Source organism: Nelumbo lutea, chromosome 4 (assembly GCF_056320005.1).
Source record: "Nelumbo lutea isolate HS-2025 chromosome 4, American lotus-T2T, whole genome shotgun sequence".
Classification (NCBI taxonomy): domain Eukaryota; kingdom Viridiplantae; phylum Streptophyta; class Magnoliopsida; order Proteales; family Nelumbonaceae; genus Nelumbo; species Nelumbo lutea.
Window position 1 is genome coordinate 44,938,444 of NC_142687.1, and position 23,015 is coordinate 44,961,458.

General features: G+C 39.9%; 1 protein-coding gene across 4 annotated transcripts in view; it reads left to right on the forward strand.

Annotated features, from left to right (window-relative positions):
- LOC148855528 (uncharacterized) overlaps window positions 1-14,709 on the forward strand; it is a 117,707-nt gene extending 102,998 nt beyond the window's left edge. For all 4 annotated transcript variants that reach the window (XR_016113164.1, XR_016113165.1, XR_016113166.1 and 1 more), the window contains exon 16: window positions 14,059-14,709. Coding sequence is in view for 1 of the 4 variants with exons in the window: in XM_088985633.1 (XP_088841759.1) it covers window positions 14,059-14,336 (278 nt within the window). In the remaining 3 variants the exon portion in view is untranslated. The remainder of the gene's footprint in view (window positions 1-14,058) is intronic.
- The last annotated feature ends 8,306 nt before the right edge of the window (window positions 14,710-23,015 follow it).

Sequence of the window (23,015 nt, forward strand, 5' to 3'; positions counted from 1 at the left end):
GTACCTGTTTTTCTTGATTTTGATGACCTTAAGGAGCAAGTTGATGATGATCCTTTTTTGGCCAACATCAAGCATACCATACAGTAGAATCCAGCTGCCTATCCCGCCTATTCTTTAGTTGGAGAACACCTACGTTATCATGGTAAATTGGTTCTGCCAGCTTCTTCCCCATTTATCCCCCTCTTGCTTAAGGAGTTTCATTCGGGAGTTGTAGGAGGACACGCGGGTATTTGTCGAACATATAGGTGCATAGCAGCTGAATTTTACTGGCAGGGGATAAGGCGTTCTGTCCAGGAGTTTGTGCAGGCCTGCGATGTGTGTCAACGTAGTAAATATGAAGCCATGTCCCCTATTGGCCTTTTACAACCTTTACCCGTACCTGAACAGATCTGGGAAGATATTGCTATGGACTTTATTGAGGCTCTTTTTAAATCAAAGGGGTTTGATACAATTATGGTGGTGGTCGATCGTCTCTCCAAGTATGCCCATTTTATCCCCCTCAGTCATCCCTTCTCAGCTCTTACGGTTGTTTAGGCCTTCCTGCACAACATAGTCCGTTTACATGGCATCCCCCGCTCGATTGTATCCGATCGTGATAAGGTCTTTATGAGCTTCTTCTGGCGTGAGCTTTTTACCCTGTAGGGTTCAGAGTTGCATCGTAGCTCAACTTACCATCCTCAAACAGATGGACAGTCGGAGGTGGTTAATCGTTGTTGTTGGCAGAATACAGCTATAATACCTCTTTTCACACTGTTGTTGGCATGACACCTTTCAAGGTGGTTTATGGGCATGATCCTCCTCCATTAATCCGCTATGAGCTTGGCTCTACGGCTAATGCTGATGTTGAAATTGTTCTCCTTCAGCGAGGTGCTATACTCAGGGAGCTGCGTGCTCATCTACACTAGGCACAACAAAAGATGAAAGACTCGGCTGATGTGAACCGCCGTGATGTTAATTGAGGTTGGGGATTCGGTGTATGTACGAGTGCGACCTTATCGCCAGTAGTCTCTAGCTCGCCGAGCCAATGAAAAGCTTGCCCCTCGATTTTATGGACCGTTTTCTATTGTGGAAAGAATTGGTGTTGTCGCTTATAAACTTCAACTTCCTCCAGAGGCAAGGATTCACCATGTTTTTCATGTCTCGCAACTCAAGAAGGCAATTGGCAATCATATCTCTTCTCCCGTGATTCCTTCCACTCTGTCAGCTGATATGGAAATGCTGGTGGAACCTACGGCCGTTCGGGGGGTGCGTCCATCCACTTTGCCTGGAGTTACTGGTTCGGAAGTGCTTATCCATTGGCAGGACCTGCCTGATTTTGAAGATTCATGGGAGCCTTTTGACTGACTTCGCGACCAATTTCCTCATTTCAACCTTGAGGACAAAGTTAGACTTTGGACGACGGGTAATGTTAGGCCCCCAATTAATTTTGCATACACCAGGAAGGGGAAAGGTTAGCTGGCGGCCAAGGGGGGGAGATAATTGAACATGGGGGAGTTTATGGCTAGAGGGAATAAGGAAAGTTTTTATGGCATTTATAGCTTGTCAGTTGAGAATAGGAAGAGTATAGGGCATTTAGCATTTATAGCTTGTTAGTGGGAATAAGAAGAGTGGGGCATTTATATTTCGGCCAGCTGAGCATTTATTATGGAAGGCAGTTTTGCTATAAGATGTGTATAAGAAGGGGCTTTGGGGGATGGGGGAAGGCATACTTTTGCTGAGTACAGAACTCTAAGAGTGCTTGGGAGAGCCGGCGGTCTCTCGAAGAACTGACCTACTGTAAGTGATCCTCTTTTCCTCTGGATGAATATCAGTTCCCTGTTGAAGTACTAGTGGTTTGGATTCTGCTGTGAGTCTATGAACTACGTGTTACATTTCTGGGACATATCAGTGTACAATCCTAGATGGCATTCAATTAATAAAGAAAAGTTGTTTGAACTAGGGTTGTTCACGGATCGGGTTGGGTCGGTTTACTGCTGTTTTTCCAACCTACCCGACCTGGTCGGGTTGCCTGAAAATGAAACAGAAACCGGCCCTATGTTAGGCAAAACCAACTTGGTTGGTTTGGGTTGGTTTGGGTCGGTTTGAGTTCTTGAGTCGAGGGGCTAAGGGAGTAAGGGTGGACCAAGTTAGAAGTTACCAAGAAAAGAGAATCAAATTGTGTTAGAAAAAGAAGACCGGGATTTGGAATTTTTAAGAAGGCTTCTAATCTAAGTAAAAAAGACACCTAATTGTAATTACCTATTTGGTGTAAAGGACCTTAGAGAATAGGATCCTTTCTTTAAACCTTCCAAAAAAATGCAAGAAGCTATTAATGGCATTAATGGCATTCCTTGTCTTGCAATGCTTGCCATTAATGGCATTCCTAAAGAGAAGACTAGAAAGTAGAAACTATAAGTAACTAGAAAGTACATACTAAGTTAGGTACTAACTACTAAGTACTAATTAGGAACTAAGTCAGTTCGGGTTGGTTCGGTTTTGGTTTTCATTTGTGGAAATCAAAACCAAACGGACCCATCGGTTTATGCTTTTTAGTAACCCGAAACCGACCGACGCTAAAGAAAACCTGGCCGACTCGAGTTGGGTCAGATCGGGTTGGTTGGTTTGGTCGGTTTGGATCTTCTTATGAACAGCCCTAGTTTGAACAAAACATTTGCAGAACTTGTTTAAAAGTAAATAATGGATCTGAAAATCTTGACTTGTTTCTCAAACTGCATTCATTCAGTGTTTTAAAAGTGCAAGGCACAAGGTTCAATTTGCACCCGAGGCGCAAAGCAAGGCATGCGCGTTTTTGAAGCAAGGCGCAAAAATACGAAAAATTGTTAAAAAATAAAAATAAAATGTCAGAAAATTCCAAAAAAAAACAAAAAAAAATTAAAAAAAGAGCAAAGAAAAATAAAAAAATATTAAACATAATATTAATAAGAAATATATACTTAAATTTTAAAATTAATGTTTTAAGAAACCTATTATCTAAAATTAAATTACTTAAACATAACATGTAAAGCATATTCAAATGAAAATTTAAAAATAAAACCAAATATATAAAACCTTTTCAAGCATGTAAAGCCCACAATCTCTTTTCTTCCTCAATTGCATTACTTAAAATAGCTAATGTGATGTAAAACATATTACATTCCTGATTCTACAAGCTGCCTTTGTGCCACACTCCTTGAGGCAAGCCTAAACAAGTCCATGTTAGGGTCTTAAATTCTTAGTTCTCACACAAAATCTAATGATTTTATAATTTTAATTGCTTTTTAAGAAGATATTTTAAGAGGATGAATGAATGAACAACATTAGTAAATAGGGGGTTTTCAGAGCTCTAGTAATTGTGTTAATGATTTCCTCACCTAAAACATGTCTAATTAAAATCATGCTGTCCTCAAATCTTTTAACATTTACAATTACATTTTTTAAATCATTATCTACTATTATTGTTACACCATTTCTATGATTTACCTCTCCCATATACCATAATTTGTAGCCATCAATTTCTTTAACTTTTTTACACATCCATTTAATTTCTTGTAAGCATGCAATGTTAACCTTGCATTCCAAGTGGCTAAACGAAGTTGTGCTTGTTGGACTAGATTCTTTACCCACCCTTGTTCAAAAGGATGTAGGAAACTTTGCCTATTTGACACCACAATTGGGTGTTGCTGTGGAGGGTCACTTATGAGGACCATCTTAGCAAACCCTTGTCCTTTTGACTTTACACTCGGGTTTTGGTGCAATGTGTCGTTTCAAGAGAATGCTCTAGTGTAGTTGGCATGAAATATGACATAATGAAAAAATAACAGATTAGGGACACAAAAATAAGGATTTAAAATGAATGTGGTTGACTCTTCATTAATCGATTAATTGACCAGGTTGATCTTTAGTGGTTCTAGGCAATATTTTAAAAACCAACCTAGAGGCCAAACTGTTTTTTCCTTGGGGTCGCAGGTCATCAGTTTGGCTATCTAGGTCAAATAGCTTAGATGATGCCACGTTAGCACTCTACTTATTTACGTCTATATGTGTGTGTGTAGACGCATGTTTATGTTTTTAACAATGCTTTAAAAGGTGTGGGAGGCGTATGCCTGGAGGCGCGCTTCCAGGCGAGGCGCTCCCAAAACACCTTGAGGCGTATGCTAGAGGTGTTGACACCTTTGAGGCGTACGCCTCATGTGCTTTTTTTCATGAGGCATGCTAGAGGCGTATGCCTTATGCACATCTTATATAAATGTAGAGAACACTGAAGTGGGCCCCACAGCTACGGTCCCACTATGTTCGTAGGGTAGAAGATATTCTAGTCTGCCTAGGGTTAGCTATTGGTCATTTAGTTGTTTCAGTTATTATTTATTTCAGTCTTTGTTTTACTCTATTTGTTATGTAAAGACTAAGGGCAGATCTGTCCTTTCCATGTAATGAGCATAACCTATAAATATTAATTAAAGTGGCGGCGGCAGAACATGAAGCTTCTGCTCCTCCTTTCAACCCTTGTGTTCTACTGCTTCTTCTCCCTCTTTCTCTTCTCTCCTCTTTCTTTCTGCTTATCTTCGATCCTGAGATTCATTAGGGTTCAAGACTGATAACAGTCCTGAACTTCTAGTTGGTATCAGAGCCAAGTTCTCTCATGTGAGTCTAGTCCAGCCGACCACATGAGAACCATCTAAGGCTGGAAGACTGAGAAAGCAGAGTTCGTTGACTGGTTCTTGGAGATCTCCAGAGGATTAGCAGCTGTTTGAAGAAGTATCACAGTTGTAGCAAGTTGGTGATCAGGAAGAATCAGAGAAGGCTAGGGTTCGGGTAACCTTGGTAGGCAGCGAACTGCATTCTACTATAAGTTTTTTATTTTCTGAGAGAAGTAACATCAGAAAAGATAGGTTGGACCTATCCAGTAAGGGTGGCCGAACTACTCTAGGGTTTTATCTCTCTATTCTCTGGGGTTTCTCTAGGGTTTTGTCCTATCCCTACGGCAAACCCTAGTATTAGGCCGAAACTTGTGATCTTATTCCTGCGACAAACCCTAGAATTCTCCTCAACATTGATCAGTTTTAGGGTTTCATATTAACCCTAATACAAACCTTATCCGTAAGGCTCTTAGGACTGATTAAAACCTCGAATTGGCTTCAGCATATCAGATTGCCCTTCAAACTGTGTTTCAGTCTTCTTTTGGGGTTTCAAACACTTTTGAAGGGGTGAAAACAGTTCGGACTGTTGCTGTTGTGTGTGGTTATTGATTTCAGACCAGTCTTATATATATTTCATGCACATCTATCGTGAGTACAGATTGGTTCTCTACTGATTTTGTGACTATTGTTGGGACTTCTAGTGCTGGTTTTGACTGTAGTAACCATAATCTTTGATACTTCTGGTTCTTGACTGAAATGGAGCTTAAGAATCAGGCAGAAGACAGTTTTGGGAACAACAGTTATGGTGGTGGTTTTGAGATAGGTTTTCAGATTACAACCGTAAAGTTTGATGGATCAAACTACTTGGAATGGGCCCAATCAGCCATGATGGCTATTGGGGGAAGGGGCAAAGTAGGGTATCTCTTGGGAGATGTAGCAGAACCTTCCAAGGGAGACCCTACGTATACCAAGTGGGTCCAAGAAAACTACTTGGTTATGACATGGCTCTGTAATTCAATGCAGCCCCATATCAGCCGAAATTACTTATGGGCAAAGACAGCCAAGGAGATATGGAATGTGATGAAAGAGACTTACTCCCAACCCCTTAATGTTGCCAGAGCATATGAGTTGAAATGTGAGGTGAATGCCCTTAAACAATGAGAGAAACCGATGTTGGTCTATTTCTCTAACTTGCAGTCCCTGTGGCATGAGATTGATCACTTAGAGACTCTTGAGTGGGAGAGTCCCAAAGATGCTCAGATACATAGAAAGCACATTGAGACAAACAGAGTGTTTGAGTTTCTGGCAGGACTGAATTCAGAATATGATATTGTGAGGCAGTAGATCTTGACCAGAGATAGTGTGACCCTCTCTCAGGCATACTCCTTAGTGCACAGTGAAGAGACCAGGAGGAAAGTCATGATGTAACCTCAGCCGCTTACACCTGCCTTGGTAGCTGTCAAACCCAAAACAGAGGGTGATTCAGAGAGGGACAGAAAGAAGGAAGATAAAAGGGATGTGGTGTGTGAGCATTGCAAGAAACCTAAACACACAAAAGAAACATGTTGGAAGCTGCATCCACATTTGGTCCCGGCAAAGTTGAGAAATAAAAGGAGTAATGCTCATGTGGCTACGACTATTGATTCAGCATCCTCATCTGGCACGAGAGGCACACCATTAGAGACCTTAGCTGTAGTTCGGGCAACTCTAATACAATTGGAGAAGGAAGTTGGCAGTTCAGCTCAGTTACCGCAGTCATCATCAGCTCCAGCTACATCGGCCTTTGCACACTCAGGTACTCGAGCGTCAGCCTACCATGCCTCCGCTCCAGGTACTATTGAGCCGTGTTGGGTAATAGATTCAGGTGCATCTGACCATATGACCAGCTTGCCCTCTCTGTTTACTACTTATCACTTATCTTCTGGTAGGGATAAAGTATCTATAGCTGATGGCTCTCTTGTCCCTATTTCTGGCAAGGGTGACATCAAACTGTCAGATACTATATCCTTGTCCTCTGTCTTGCATGTTCCTAAACTGGATACTAACCTCCTTTTCGTCAGTAGCATTACCAAACATTTGAACTGCTCAGTAACTTTCTTTCCTGACTGATGTGTTTTTCAGGACATGGAGACGAAGAAGGTGATTGGGACTGGCTGTGAGACGAATGGGATCTATCTGCTCGGGGAGAGTTCTCGTCGGGAAGAGTCAGTGGATAAGAAGTTACTTGTTTCTCAAGTTGTGAGTCCGGTTATGTTGTGGCATAACCGATTGGGTCATTTATCTTTTCGGTCCTTGAAGAGTATGTTTCCTACTTTGTTTGACTCTGTTGAGTCATCTCAGTTGAAGTGTGAAAGTTGTGAGTTGGCTAAACATTGTAGAAACTCTTATTCATTGAGTAATAAAAGGAGTAATAGTTCTTTTGATATTGTGCATACTGATGTTTGGGGGCCATATCACATTCCTTCTATGGGGGGGTATAGGTATTTTTTGCTATTTGTTGATGACCACACCCGTTTTTCATGGGTTTATCTTATGCGATCACGAGATGAGGTGCCTGTCCTGACCCAAAACTTCCACCAAATGATCCTAAAACAATTTGATGCCAGGATAAAAGTACTTAGATCTGATAATGTAAAGGAATACTTTGCTAAGCCATTGGCATCGTACCTCCTTAATCATGGGGTTATCCACCAGAGCACGTGTCCTCATACACCTCAGCAGAATGGGGTTGCTGAGTGGAAGAATAGGCACATCTTGGAGGTGGCTAGAAGTATTATGTTTACCTCCAATGTCCCTATTCGCTTCTGGGGTGATGCTATCCTTACGGCGGTATATCTTATTAATCGGATTCCTTCTCGGGTTCTTGATATGAAACCTCCTTTTTCCCTTCTATACCCCAATGAGGAGTTGTTCACTATTCCCCTGAAGACATTTGGTAGTACCTGTTTTGTTCAGCTTCTTGGTCCCAATCACTCCAAGTTTCAACCCAAGGCCTCCAAATGCATCTTTCTTGGTTATGCACAAACTCAAAAGGGTTATTGTTGTTATGATCCTGTCTCAGGGAAGAAGTTTGTATCCATGGATGTCACTTTCTTTGAGGAGACACCCTACTATTCTCGGGTCTCTCCTCAGGGGGAGAGTAGTGAGCGTGGAGATTTGGGTCTTTTTCTTCAGGGGGAGGAGGAGTGCAGTGAGGACAAGGTTAATACCTTTGGGGCTGTTCCCTTACCTATTCCAGTTGATGATGAGGGCTGTAGTAGGGAGGGTGGTCAAAGGGATCGGGAGTTGAGAGTCTATCATAGGCGATGCAGGCAGATTGTTCCTGGTCATCAGCAGTCCCAGCCAGCTACAATCTCTTCTGCGTCTCCAAGTCCAGATATTACAGTCCCAGGGCCCACAGAAACTCCTTCCATTGTTGCTACCTCACCCTCTGCAGATGACCTTGACCTTCCCATTGCCCTCCGTAAAGGAAAGTGGCATTGCACCACATCTACAGCCCACTGCATCTCCCAGTTTGTCCTATGATCGCCTATCTCCCTCCTACAGGTCCTATCTCACCTCTGTTGCTGATGTCCCTATTCCGAGAACAATGCAAGAAGCCCTATCAGTCCCGGAGTGGAGAGGTGCAATGCAAGTTGAAATGGATGCCTTGTTGAAAAATAATACCTGGGAGCTAGTTGACTTGCCCAAAGGAAAGAAACCAGTTGGATGCAGGTGGGTATTTACTGTGAAGCATAATGCGGATGGTTTCATTGAGAGGTACAAAGCTCGGCTAGTTGCAAAGGGGTTCACTCAAACTTATGGTATAGATTACTTGGAGACATTTGCCCCGGTAGCCAAGATGACCACCATTCGGGTTCTATTATCTCTTGCAGCAAGCTACACTTGGCCTTTGTACCAAATGGATGTTAAGAATGCTTTCCTGAACGGGGACTTGCAGGAAGAGGTCTACATGTAGTTGCCTCCTGGATTCTATGATACAGAGGCAGGTAAGAAAGTTTGTCGGCTCAATAAGGCTTTGTATGGTTTGAAGCAGTCACCTAGAGCTTGGTTCGACAGATTCAGACTAGCCCTTGGGAAGTTCGGTTATGTACAGGCCCAGTCAGATCATACATTATTCATCAAGAGGGTGGAGTCGTCACTGACACTACTTGCAGTTTATGTTGATGATATTGTGGTCACAGGAAACGACAACCATGAGATTGAGTCCCTCAAACAGCTTCTTCATCAAGAGTTTGAGGTGAAAGATCTGGGTACACTACGGTATTTTTTGGGTATTGAGGTTGCTAGATCTAAGCAGGGGATCTTTGTCTCTCAGAGGAAATATGTGTTAGATCTCTTGGCTGAAACTGGAAAGCTAGGTGTCAAACCTGCAGATACACCTATTGAACAGAACCACAGGATTAATGCAGAGAGTGGGGAGCTGCTTGAAGACAAAGTTATGTTCCAGCGGTTAGTGGGAAAGCTCCTATATCTATGCCTTACCCGACCAGACATCAGTTATGCCGTTAGTGTTATCAGTCAGTACATGCATTCTCCTAGAACCACACACCTTCTAGTAGCAGAAAGAATACTAGCATATTTGAAGAGATGCCCGGGTAGAGGTATACTGTTCAAGAACAATGACCACATGAAGGTGGAAGTCTATACAGATGCCGATTGGGCTGGGAGTGTTGATGACAGAAGGTCTACCTCTGGATATTGTGCTCTTGTGGGAGGTAACCTGGTTTCTTGGCGGAGTAAGAAACAAAGTGTTGTCTCTCGATCCAGTGCTGAAGCTGAGTATAGGTCAATGGCTAATGGAGTGGCTGAAATTCTTTGGCTGAGATCACTACTTGAGGAGTTGGGTGTTGAGTATGAGAAGCCCCTGATGCTGTATTGTGATAATCAAGCGGCTATTAATATAGCACACAACCCAGTGCAGCATGACAGGACTAAACATATTGAAGTTGATCGACACTTTGTACGAGAGAGGGTCTCATCACAAGAAGTATGTCTCCCATACATCACCTCCAATATGCAACTAGCAGATATCCTCACTAAAGCTGTATCACGGAAGAAGCTAGAGGCAGATCTATCCAAGTTGGGAATGATAAACATTTATTCCCAACTTGAGGGAGAGTGTAGAGAACACTGAAGTGGGCCCCACAGCTATGATCCCACTATGTTCGTAGGGTAGAAGATATTCTAGTCTGCCTAGGGTTAGCTATTGGTCATTTAGTTGTTTCAGTTGTTATTTATTTGAGTCTTTGTTTTACTCTATTTGTTATGTAAAGACTAAGGGCAGATCTGTCCTTTCCATGTAATGAGCATAACCTATAAATATTAATTAAAGTGGCGGCGGCAAAACATGAAGCTTCTGCTCCTCCTTTCAACCCTTGTGTTCTACTGCTTCTTCTCCCTCTTTCTCTTTTCTCCTCTTTCTTTCTGCTTATCTTCGATCCTGAGATTCATTAGGGTTCAAGACTGATAACAGTCCTGAACTTCTAGTATAAAAAACAAAAAAAAAAAAAGAAAAAAGAAAAAAAAAGGAAATGAAAGAAAGAAAGGAAAAGAAAGGGAAGGGAAAGAAAAGAAAGAGAAGAAAAAAACAGAAAAGGAAAAGGAAGGGAAGAAAAGATAAGGGGAAAGAAAGTGGTTTGCCCTGGGGCTTCATCCCCGAGACCCCCCTTTGAACTAATGTTATGCATCTTTATTCCTCTTGATATAAAAGATTTTTATTAAAAATAAAGAAAAAACTGAGATCCCCCCTTCCTCTTCATCCTCTTCCCCTTCCTCCTCCTAACCTCCCTCCTCTTAAGGAGGCTTACACCTCCTTGTATTTGGGAGGCTTACGCCTCACGCCTCTCTGTAGTGGAACACCTTGTGCCATGCCTCCGGGTTTTAAGACATTGGTTTTTAATAAACTTATCTATATTTTTATTTGTAAAAAATATTAAAAAAACGCAATTTGAGGCCAAACGGGGGTTTTTCCCAAGAATAACAGGGCAACGGCACCTTGGGACACATAGATCTCGAAAAGTTATCAACAATCAAAAAAAAAAAAAAAGAAGAAAAAAGATCACCCCAATCAGACATTGTAGTACAAAGTTATGGCCTCTGGAAGTTTACATACATATTTAGTGTGCAACCATGACCAGTTCTGATGGTTTTTTAACTCAGTCAATGGTTTTTGATCAATTTCCAGTTTTTACTAGAACCAGAACAGAATCATGGCTGGGTGATGTTTCGAATGGTTCAACTTTCCGGGTCAACATTGGGTTGAAAACACTGATCCTAGGTGACCACATCATGAGTATCAAATAACCAGTTAGTAATGTAGTCAGTCTGCTGCTGTTTTGCTGTTTGATAATGAAATTGTTCATTTCTTGACCCCCCACCCCCCACCCCATGTAGGACCAGTTCAGTTCTAGTCCTTAAAGAATGTTGAATGGTCTTCTTTGATCAGAATTTTATGGTCGTAATGGCTTCTTTAAGGAATAGGAGAGAAAGTAGAGATAAGAAAGAAGAGATAAAATACCTGGAATCACTCACAGGGTGCCCAGAATCACTTTAGGGCATGGGAATCACTCACCATAGTTAGCATAAGCTGAAGAAACTCAATATATTTCATTGCCTTTGTGTAAAACGTTCATACATATTTATAGACTCTATACTCATAATAATCCTTGGAGTCAAAACTGTTAGACTCATATTAGTCCTAGGAATCAAACTATTAGACTCAATAATCCTAAGTTATCACATCCTATTTCAATTCAAAGAAGACTCAATAACTCTAGTCCTACTTATGCAGTGACCCTAAAGTTTTAAGCATAAATAAACCATAACCACACGAATTAAACCCTATCATTGGACCCCACAGAAAACTGCAAATTGACAAAAATACCCCTGTTGTCCAAAAATATAGAAATACATAAAATTTCATAAAATTCCAATTTTGACTCTTCAGCTCTTGCATCATTCTCCCCCAGTTAAAAAAAAATCGTCCTTTGAGTTTTGAAGAACTTGAGAATGAAAAGTTGATATGCCTCAATTTCAAAAGGAGTAGAACTTACCACAACTACATGCTTGAATTGTAGAGTAGAGGTTACACATGGAACTAGGAAAGGATCTTGAAAGAAACGTATTTCTGAAACACTGCCTACAATAACCATCTTTGTTAAATAATCAATGACATTAGTTTCTTAAACACTTAATTCATCAACCAGTCATTGTGATGAATCTTCCCCTCGCTTATCCAAACCCTCAAATGCAACATTTGGAACTTTTCCTTCAACCTCTAGCTTAGGAATCACCATCTCTATGTGTTCTGCTATTGATGGTTCTTCAACAAACTCTAGGACTCCTTCCGTTATTGATGTTGGTGGAACTTGCCCTATGCCAGGTTGTAATTCTTGAATTAGTTCTAGTTGGGCTTGTAAGGTAAAGTCACTTGCTTCCTTATTAGGATCTACTACAATCAACACATTCTTATCTTGCACCTGAATTTCTTTAACTTGCCCCACTTCTATTTCTTCTTGATCATTAACCTCAAATTGATCACGAGTGTTGGAAACTCCAGCAATTTCTGTTTTTTCTTGGCTTGCACCGTCTTGATTTTTAATATCTACAACTTCTATAGCTTGAAATTCTTCTTCTTTAGCTTCATCTTCAACTTCAGCTCTAGGATAGGCATCAACTTGCAATGAATCATCTACTTTCTTTTCAACTTTGTACCTTCTTCCCATTGACTTCAAGTTCTTTGTTGAAACTTGTTGCTGCTTCTTTTCTTCGAAATTAGTCAACTCCATATATAGATCATCATGGAAGTCTAGTGGGATGTACTTTTCTTGCATATATCTCTTCATCTTTGCCCATGCATTAATTGGATCATCGCTTCTTTTTTTTAGTTGTTGCTCAAGAGTTCACCACACTTTAGTATGACCCGTCAGCTTCATTCATGCAAATCTAATCCTTTGTTTGTCAACCATATCATACTAATCAAAATATTCTTTTAGTTCAGAAACCTAATCAAAGAATGTTTGTGGATCATCATCTCCTTTGAAATCTGGTATTTCCCTTCTCTTCTAACATTTTTGAAAACCTTACTCCCATAGCTAATAGTATTAGATCTATTTTCTTCCACCATCTTCTCAAATAAGTCAACCAAAGACCCTTCGTATGGTTTAGAAACCCAACCATCATTGGTTTTAGACCCGTAAGATTGTTCAGAAGGTAACCTAGGCCTATAGAATCAGTCACTTTGTGAGAACATACTGAATAAACCATTAGGTCTAATACCAACTGATGTAGGACGAGTTCAGTTCTAGTCCTTAAAGAATGTTGAATGGTCTTCTTTGATAAGAATTTTATGGCCTTAATGGCTTCTTGAAGGAATAAGAGAGAAAATAGGGATAGAAAGAAGAGAAAATACATGGAATGACACAGGGTGCCTAGAATCAATCTAGGGCATGGGAATCACTCACCATAGTTAGCATAAGCTGAAGAAACTCAATATATTTCATTGCCTTTGTGTAAAACATTCATACATATTTATAGACTCTAAACTCATAGTAATCCTAGGAGTCAAACTGTTGGACTCGTAATAGATCTAGGAATAACTAGCAGACTCAATAATCCTACGACTCAAACTAAGTTATCTCATCCTATTTTAATTCAAAGAAGGCTCGATAACTCTAATCCTACTTATGCAATGACTCTAGAATTTTAAACATAAACAGACTAAACTAGATAAATTAAACCTCATCATTGGACCCCACAGAAAATTGAAAAATGACAAAAATACCCCTACTGTTAAAAATATAGAATTACATAAAATTCCAATTTTGACTCTTCAGCTCCTGCATCACCCCCCCCTCCCCCCCCCAAAAAAAAAATCCGATTTTTTGGTTGGTAGTTACCAAACTGAACACAACTCAAGGTAATTGCATTTATGTTACCAATGATTTTAGGCAATTGTTTAGTTACCTGTATATTAAGTGGACTCTAACATACAAACTCTCTGGAGTAGCTTTCACTTTCTCAGCTTCTTTGGAAGGGTTAATGGGCTATTTAATGAGATGTCATCAAGTTTTTTACTTTTTCCTTCTTTTTTAGTTTTTTTATTGTAGTTAGGATATGGGAGAGCAAAAACATTTTTTGAAGCAAAATGAGAATGGTTTGTGAAGAATGAGCTGTGATACTGCAAAAAGAGAATGGTTAATAAAAAGGCAAGCCAATTAGGTCATTGTGTTTCACCAAGGGAACAAATGACGTTTGAGAAATAAATGTGTAATGCATGCATGTTCTAGTTGCATTGCATTTTTAATGGATGGTAGCGTGCTTTGTCTCCAAGTTTACCTATAAAATAGAGCGCAAATGGAACGACCTTTTAATTTCTCCTGGTTTCTTCATCTTGATAATATGTTGAACCTTTTTGAATGCATTTAATTAACTTTTGCAGGTAAAAGAACAACTGCTGGGGAAGATGCTCCAGACGAAAAGCATGATATAGAAGGATCTGTTGAAGCCGATAAAGAGTCTGTTGCACCTCATGTGTCATCCTCACATTCTCATAGGCGTGGAGAGACTGTCTATCCCAGGGGTAAAAGCACATCCACCATGGTGCCAAGAGCTGTTGTCCGACCCCTTGGGTGGGGCAAGAATGAACCAAGGAGTGAAGGAGATGAGAAGCCAAAATCAAATGATGAATTCAGGGAAATGTACCTCAAAACTGAGTGATAATTCAGGAAATATCCAGTCTGAGTGTCCTATTTTTTGTTGAGTGGATATTCAATTATTCAGTTGTAATCTATAAAAACATACATGGGCTCCAGGCAAAGTCCAGATATGCTGGTTACCTACGAGTTGGTTTCATTGCTGGATCTGGGTAGAGGTTCAAAGTATCAGCGTATCAGTGCCAATGATCGAATGGACTCGCCAAAGAGCGCGTTCCATAGTTGTTACGTGCTTTATCAGCACATGATGGACAATTTCATTTTATTGTTCATAATCATTCATGGGTGCTCTCTTTGCGAACTACAGTCCATGTCTAATGGTGTAAAGGACATTTGCATGCAGAACATCACAATCAGCATGATAAATATTAGCTCCATTCTCGACTTTGTGCATTTTTTGACAACTTTCAGGCAAAGAGTTCATTAACCGCTTAAATACTACCATGAGATATTGAAGTGCCAAAGACCAATAAATCCATGTCTAGAAAGGATAAGCCCTGCAACCGACGAGCAATGTGGCTATGCACCTTGTTGAATTAAGGTTATTCTTCATGAGGGATAAAATAACCGTCTCCCTCAACTTCCGAATCTCAAATCTGAGTCTCGTGCAAATTTAAAGCCCCCTAGACGAGTAAACGCTTCAATCTCAACTAGGGTATAGGGAAGCAAATTTGGTTGCCCTTGCAGCTTCCAAAGTGATCTCTAAGAAGTAATAACTACTCCAGCACCAGCAGAGATGGTGTAGTAGTAAGGTTAAAATTTTAATATGATATGTCCAATAAGGGGTGTATTGTATTGTATCTTTTACAAATTGATGCTACGTGCATGGCAATTAAGTATCTCACATTTTTTCATGCATACTGGACTCATATTAGGGCATATTGGGAGTGTATCGGAGTATATTGGTAGCATATTGACAAAAATGATTTGCTCAAAACTGAAAAAAAAAAGGGGGAAGGTAAATTTATTTATCATGAAATAAGCCTTTTTTTTCAACTCCAAATGACTCGAACTCCAAACCTCATTCCTAGAATGTTAGATTTGTAAAATTGCAAGAATAAGTGTGAATTGTTAATTTTTTGAAGATTTTTCAAAATTTGAAAAAAATTAGGTAAAATAGGTGAGTTTTTTTTCAAAATTTTTATAATATCTTGTGATTCTTTTCTTGAATATTTAAATTTATGTTGATCTAGTTTTCTTACCTTCAAAATCACAAATTTTCTTTTTATTTTGTGTTATCATTAGATTTATGGAAATTTCATGAAATTATTTGGGGAAAATATAAATTAACAAAAAATTTGAAAATATAATTTTTTCTTTGCCTATAAAGACTAAATATGTTTTAGATCTATAGATTTATCTATCATATCCATAGAGCAATTAAATTTTTTTAATATATTTTTTTATTTTTTATATTTTAGAATTAAAAAAATAAAAAATAATTAATTATATTTTATTGTTTGATCATAACAATGGAATATATTATAATTCTATGGATGATTTATCATATCCATAGACCAATTGAATTTTTTTTTAATAAATATTTTTTTATTTTTATAATTTTAAAATTAAAAAAATAATGGGAAAAGTACTGATAGGCCCAATGTAGTTTACAAGTTGAAAAGTGATGTGAAGAACCAAAGACAAGGGGAGAAGAGTGTGGTAATCTACTATTCTATATTGAAATCCCTATTGCAAGAAATTGATGTTATGGAGATAGTATGGGAGAGTAAGAATGATGTAGAAATGTTTAGGAAGTTGGTGGAACGAAACAGGGTCTTTGAATTTCTTATTGGACTCAACCCTGAGTTTGACATCATTAAGTAGTATATTCTGACCAAAGATGATGTTACTATTGCCCAGGCATATGCTATGGTAAGCAGCGAGGAGAGTAGGCAGCAGGTTCAGTTACATAGTCCACCTATAGAACACTTTGCACATGTTGGAATAAAACTAAAGGGTCCAACTGAGAAAGAGCAAGTATGTGAATATTGCAAGAAATCGAAGCATGCAAAGGACACTTGTTGGAAGCTTCATTTTGATTTTCTACCTGACCGATTTAAGAATAACAACAATTTTAAGAAGACCAATCAGACAGGAAAGCCTAAGATAGCTAGTGTTGCCATAGTACCGAAAGGAGGAAGTAAGAAAAGTGAAGAGAAGTCAACCATTGAACAGTTAGCAACAATGAAGGCAGATTTTGAAAAGTATGGAAGGCTATTAAATCACTTGGAGGCTACTGTTTCAACCTCAGCATTTGCTCACTCAAGTATTTGTGCTTCTACAAACCATGCTTCAGTTTAAGGTAATCATAAAATCCCTTGGATAATTGCTTTTGGTGCATTAGACCATATAACCAGCTTGTCTAATCTTTTCTATTCATACCACCTTCTCTCTGGTAAAGAGAAAATATCCCTTGCTGATGGGTCTCTTGTTCCCATTTTTGCCAAAGGGGATATAAAGACCTCTGACACCCTTTATCTATCCTCTGTCCTTCATATCCCCAAACTTAATACAAATCTTTTATCTGTTATTAGCTTAAATAAATTCATGAACTATAGCATAATCTTCTTTCCCACTCATTGTGCTTTTCAGGACTTGCAATCTCAGAAAATGATTGGGAGTGGCCATGAGGTGAATGAAATATACTTGCTAAACACACCTAATAGAGCTCTTGGGGCACCTCATGGAGTTTCCTTGGAGTCAATATTGTCAAAGTCTGTTGGCAAAGTCATGTTATATCACTTTTGGTTTAGTCACTTGTCTTTTTTCTGCTTTGAGTCATTTGTTTCCAGATATGTTTAACGGAGTGTCTTTATCAAATCATCATTGTGAGTCATGTCAACTGGCAAAGCATTGTAAACAATCTTATTCATTAAGCAATAAAAGATTTGTTTATCCATTTTCATATTGTTCACTCTAATGTGTGGAGGCCATATCATTTGCCTACTATGGGGGGTTACAGGTACTTTATCATTTTTATTGATGATTACTCTTGTTATACTTGAATTTATCTCATAAAATCCTGAGATGAAGTACCAATTATTGTGCAAATTTTTCATGAACTCATTCTTACCCAATTTAATACCTGAATCAAAATATTCTGTTCTAATAATGCTAATGAGTGTTTTGAGAAAACCGTCTCAACTTATCTTGAAACTTTTGGGGTTATTTATCAAAGTTCTTGTTCTTACACTCCACAACAGAATGGAGTGGCGGAAAGGAAGAACTGACATGTAGTTTAAGTTGCCAGATCCCTCCTTTTTTGCATCCCATGTTCCTATAAAATTTTGGGGAGATGATGTCCTTATTGCTACCTTTTTTATTAATCGTATGCATTCTCAAGTTCTTGGCTTCAAAACCCCCTTTCGCCTTCTCTTTCCGAATGATGATCTCTTCTCTCTTTCTCTCTGTGTTTTTTGGTGCACTTGCTACGTCCATGTTCACAGCCGCTTTGTAAATATATTTTTCTGGGATATGCCCCCACACAAAAGGGATATTGCTATTTTGATCCGGTTAGTGGCACCCGCTTTGTATCTCAGGATGTCACATTTGTTGAGTCTACTCCTTTCTTTATTATTCCTCCTGAGGGGGAGAAATTTGAGGTACCCTTTGCTATATCTCTAACAATTCCTCTTCTTGTTCCTTTTGAGTTATCTGATGAGGTGTCCACTTCTCCCACTAAACATACCTCTAGTATTCCTACTCCACCTCATCCTGTTCTCCAAAGGTGGTACCAAAGGCATAGATTCAGACATGGGCAAGTTGTTTCCACTCCTACAAAAGAGCCTCTTGCTCCTCCTATCATTATTGAGGTAATAGGTCAACCTTCCTCTGCCCTTCCAAACCTTGATCTTCCTATTGCTCTTCGCAAGGGCAAACGGAAGTGTACAACCCATTATATCTCTAAACACCTATACTATAGCATTCTATCTCCTACCTACTACTCTTTTCTTGCTTCCGTTTCTTCCCATGCGATACCCAAGTCTGTACTAAAAGACCTATAAACCTAAATGGAGAGATGCTATGATGATGATTGAACTAGATGCTTTGCATAAGAACTATACCTAGGATATTGTTGATTTGCTAGAAAGGAAGGAACCAATGGGTTGTAAATGGGCATTTGCCATTAAATATCATTCCAATGGCTTTGTTGAGAGGCTTAAGGCCAAGCTGGTTGCTAAAGGCTACACTCAGATGTACAGTATTGACTATCTTGAGACATTTTCACCTGTAGCTAAGATGACCTCAGTCTGGGTTTTGTTGTCTCTAGCTGCTACTTTTGATTGGCCTCTCCACCAGTTTGATGTCGGTCTATATATCTTTGCCTCTGAGGTTATACGGAAAGAAAATGCAAGGGAAGGTGTGTAAACTGCAAAAATCCATTTATGGTCTCAAACAATCTCATCGGGCTTGGTTTGAGAGGTTCAAGGTTGCTCTTGTCTCATTTGGTTATAGACAAACTCAATTTGACCATACCTTATTCTTGAAAAGAAGTGACTCTCTGGTAACCTTTTTAATAGTTTATGTTGATGATATTATGGTCACGAGTAATGACACCCAGGAGGTCAGTAAACTCAAAAGATTTCTAAACTTTAAATTTGAGATCAAGAATTTAGGAGATCTCCGATATATTTTTGGCATTGAAGTTACTAGATCTAATGATAGTATCTTCATTTCTTAACGCAAATATGTCATTGACCTCCTTGTTGAGATTGCTAAACTTGGTGCTAAACTAGCCTCCACTCCTATTGATCTCAATCATAAGCTTTCTACTACAGATGGTGAACTTCTATCCAATAGGGGAGTGTTTTAGAAACTTCTTGGGAAGTTGTTATATCTCTGCATGACTTGGCCAGACATTTCCTATGCAGTGAGTGTTATTAGTCAATTTATGCATTCTCCCAGAGATACTCATTTAGTTATTGTAGAAAGAGTTTTGTGTTACTTGAAAGATACTCGAAGGAAAGGCATTCCATTTGCCAAACATGGACACATGAAGCTAGAAGCATACACTGATGTTGATTGGACAGGATGATTTGACGATAGGAGATCCACCTCAAGTTATTGTGCTTTAGTGGTAGGGAACATTATTTTATGGAGGAGAAAGAAACGTTTTGTAGTTGCCAAATCCTCTACTGAAGCATAATACAGGGCAATGCACATGGTGTGTCAGAATTATTGTGGCCACGATCACTTTTAGAAGAATTGGGGGTTGACTATAAGAAGCCAATGATGCTTTACTGTGACAACCAAACAGCTATCAATATTGTACATAATTCTATTCAACATGACAAAACTAAGCACATTGAGGTTGATAGGCATTTTATACGGGAAAGAGTTTCCTCAAGAGAAGTTTGTTTGCCGTTCATCACCTCAGAAGAACAGTTGGCTGATATTTTGACCAAGGGAGTTTCGAGAGAGAAGCTGACACACTATATAAGCAAGTTGGGCATGATTAACATCTATGCTCAGATTGAGGGGGAGTGTAAAGAGATTGGGTCGAATGGGACCTAGTATCTTTTCCTGTAGTATGTTTTTTATTTATTTGTTAGCTAATGGCTAATGGGCCTATCTTAATGGCCTTGTTATTTCTTTTTTGTTAGTTCTCTTTATATTACTGCCTATTTGGCCACCCACATAAGGGGTATACTTACAATTATGCTAAGATTGAAGTTTAGTAAAAAGATTAGAGAAGGGACGGATGAGACATTCAAACTCTTCATCTTCTACCTCTTCTTTTCTCCATCTTCTTTCTTTTGTGCTGCTGTTCTCTTTTTTTTTCCTCTTTTCTTATAATTTTTCCAAGTTTACATCAGTTTTAGAGGACTGATTTACATCTATCAACAGCATACTGCACATTATTTTGAGATTAAGCACATTGAAAACAAGACAATTAGAAATCCCGTGAAAAGTGGAGTTCTTATACAAGTATGAATGATTGTTAATGCTGCAAGAAGAGAACTTTATAGTTCAACTTTTCATCAGCTGCAAGTTATGATGAGTAATGGCCGTACAATATTAGCCAGCTCACTCTAACTATTAAGCCATTTGTTTTTACAAAAATTGGGCCATTAACAGCAGTGAAAAGCTTCTTTCAAATGAAATTTGAAGACCAAGACAACCGTTCATTTTTTATGTAACCATTTCTATTCACATACCAATTTTTTGTGATGTATCAATTTTTTTGGATAAGTGCATCGTCATTTGACCTGCTCCCAGGAGAGGATGGTGGAGCTCCTTGATGGTGAACTGCCTGGGGGGGAGAGCTATGCCGAGCTGCCTGATCTATGCCGAGCTGGGGAGAGCTATGCCGAGCTCCCTGATGGCAAATTTCCTGGGGGGAGAGCTATGCCAAGTTGCCCGATCTATGCCGAGCTGGGGAGAGCTATGCCGAGCTCCCTGATGGCAAATTGCCTGGGGGAGAGCTATAACGAGCTCCCTGGTGGTGAGCTACCTTGGTGTACTCGTCATTTGCCCTGTTCCTAGGTGGCCTGTAACTCAGAGAATGGTGGAGCTTCCTAGTGGTAAGCTACCTTGGTGGACTTGTTATTTGCCCTGCTCCTAGGCGGCCTATGACTCAGAGAATGGTGGAGCTCCCTAGTGCAGCGCAACCCGACTGTCCTCTGCATGAGGTGATCTTCTCTCCTTTGTAGGCAGTGGGAGTTGAGGGACCTGCGAGAACTCCATCTTTTCCTCCTCTTTGTAGGCGGCGAGAGCTGAGGAACCTGCGAGAACTGAATCAGATGACCCGGGGGTATTTTCCCGATGGGGACTCTCCGATGCCTAAGTTAACATTCTGATTGTAGGGAGCTTGGAGAGAAATGGGAGACCTAGAGAGCAAGGATTACCTCAATTTTTCCATTCTCTCCCCCTTGTCTTTGGGGTCGGAGTCCTTATATAGTGGTGTCCTGTCAAATCAGGCATAACAGCCTCTATCAAGTCAGGCATAACCGCCTCTGTCTCTCTACCGCAGTCGTTATTGCCAGAGCTGAAGTGGCGGGTGCAGGCAGCTGTTGCAGAGTACGGCTCTGCCAGGCAGGGGACAACTCTCAAGGTTGGCAGGCATGGCGCCGCTTGGCGAGAGACGTGAGCACAGGTCTCTGGATCTGTCAGGTACAGTTGTTAGGCATGAGATCTTCCTACCATATGTCGAACTGCTCTTCTATACCGAGCTACCCTGCAAGTGGCGAGCTGCCTATGGCGAGCTGCCTAAGGGGGAGCTATGTCGAGCTGCTTGTGACGAACTCTGTCGAGCTGCCTGTGGTGAGCTATGCCGAGCTGCTTGTGGCGAGTTATGCCGAGCTGCCCGAGCTGCCCAGTTGTCAAGAGGCTGCACTTGGCTTGCATGAGGTGCCAGGTATCACAATTTCACTGGAAGGCCAAATCCGCCCTCATCAATTTCATACTTCAATGACTAAAGATATTATCATATTCATTTAAATTTTCTGAGAAAGCAATTTTCTGTTTAACTTGGATTAAAACCCTTTAATAGTCTTGATTGAAAATATTACTAAACAAATATTCCTCGTAGTTTTTCCTTGCATAATAAAGAAAAGGAAATGGCTATGAGGGCCACCAGGAATCATTGAATTGTTTATCATATGGGGCTGTATGAAGCTTTTCGCATGTTCCAACAATCATGATGGAGGTAATTGTCATGAAGCTTTTTGCATAAAAGCTTTTGAATCGAATAACAGATGGAGGTCATTGTCAGCAATGTGAGAACTTTTGGGTCGAATAAAAATTTTGGAATCAAGTCTAGTTGGTCGGTTCATTAATGCAGATCCTGAAGGGGAAGAGGTTTCAAAGTAGGTTTGTTCAAATTGGAGGTTGAAAAACAAGTTTAAGTTAGAAAACTTTAACATGGGATTCTTCCTTTTCATTTTGAGTTACAAAGATGAAGCAGAGGAAGTACTTTGGCAGGAATCAAATAGAGTCTGTTTGCCTGAGCTTAGATTGGGGAGATGGAATCTGTTAGAGTCGGCTGTTAAGGGGTAGTCTGAGTCTGGTCATTTTGCCTTACCTTAAGTTTGTATTGTAATGTCTTTTATGGTTTACTTTAAGTGCTATGTCCCTTAATTAGGCGCGTAACTGTCATTGTAACTAATTAGAAACATATAAATAATACTTGGCTGACTAGAGAGAGTGATATTTTCTATCTAGTTCGAACCAATCTTGTCCTCTCCCATCTATCCTCTTCTCTCTGTCCTTCTCTGCTCCTTTTTATTTATCATTATAGGATTGAAACCGGTGCAAAACCGATCTGTAACATGGAATTAGAGCCTTGGTAATCAGTCCAGAGGTCAATCCAATTTCATCGCCTTCTACCCTATTTCTCTATAGAGATCTCATTGATCACTTGGAGAATCACAGAGCGGATGTAATTGTTCATGTGAGTTGGATAGCAGCTACAGTGGGAAGATGAGGAAAGTTGTGGTGAACGTCGGGAGGATTGGGAAGATGGAGGAGCGGATGTTGGTTCTGCAGCGAGACCGGTGGGAACAAGGTTCAAAATATCGATACCCCTGATATGTAAATATGGGCGTATGGGGCAAATCGATACTGTTTTTTAGTTTTTTTTTTTTTACTTTTTTTTCTGAAACCGGTTCAGGGGCCACCGTGAACCAGTCAGACCCCGGATACACCCACTATACGTATCGGCCGATACGGGCCGATACTT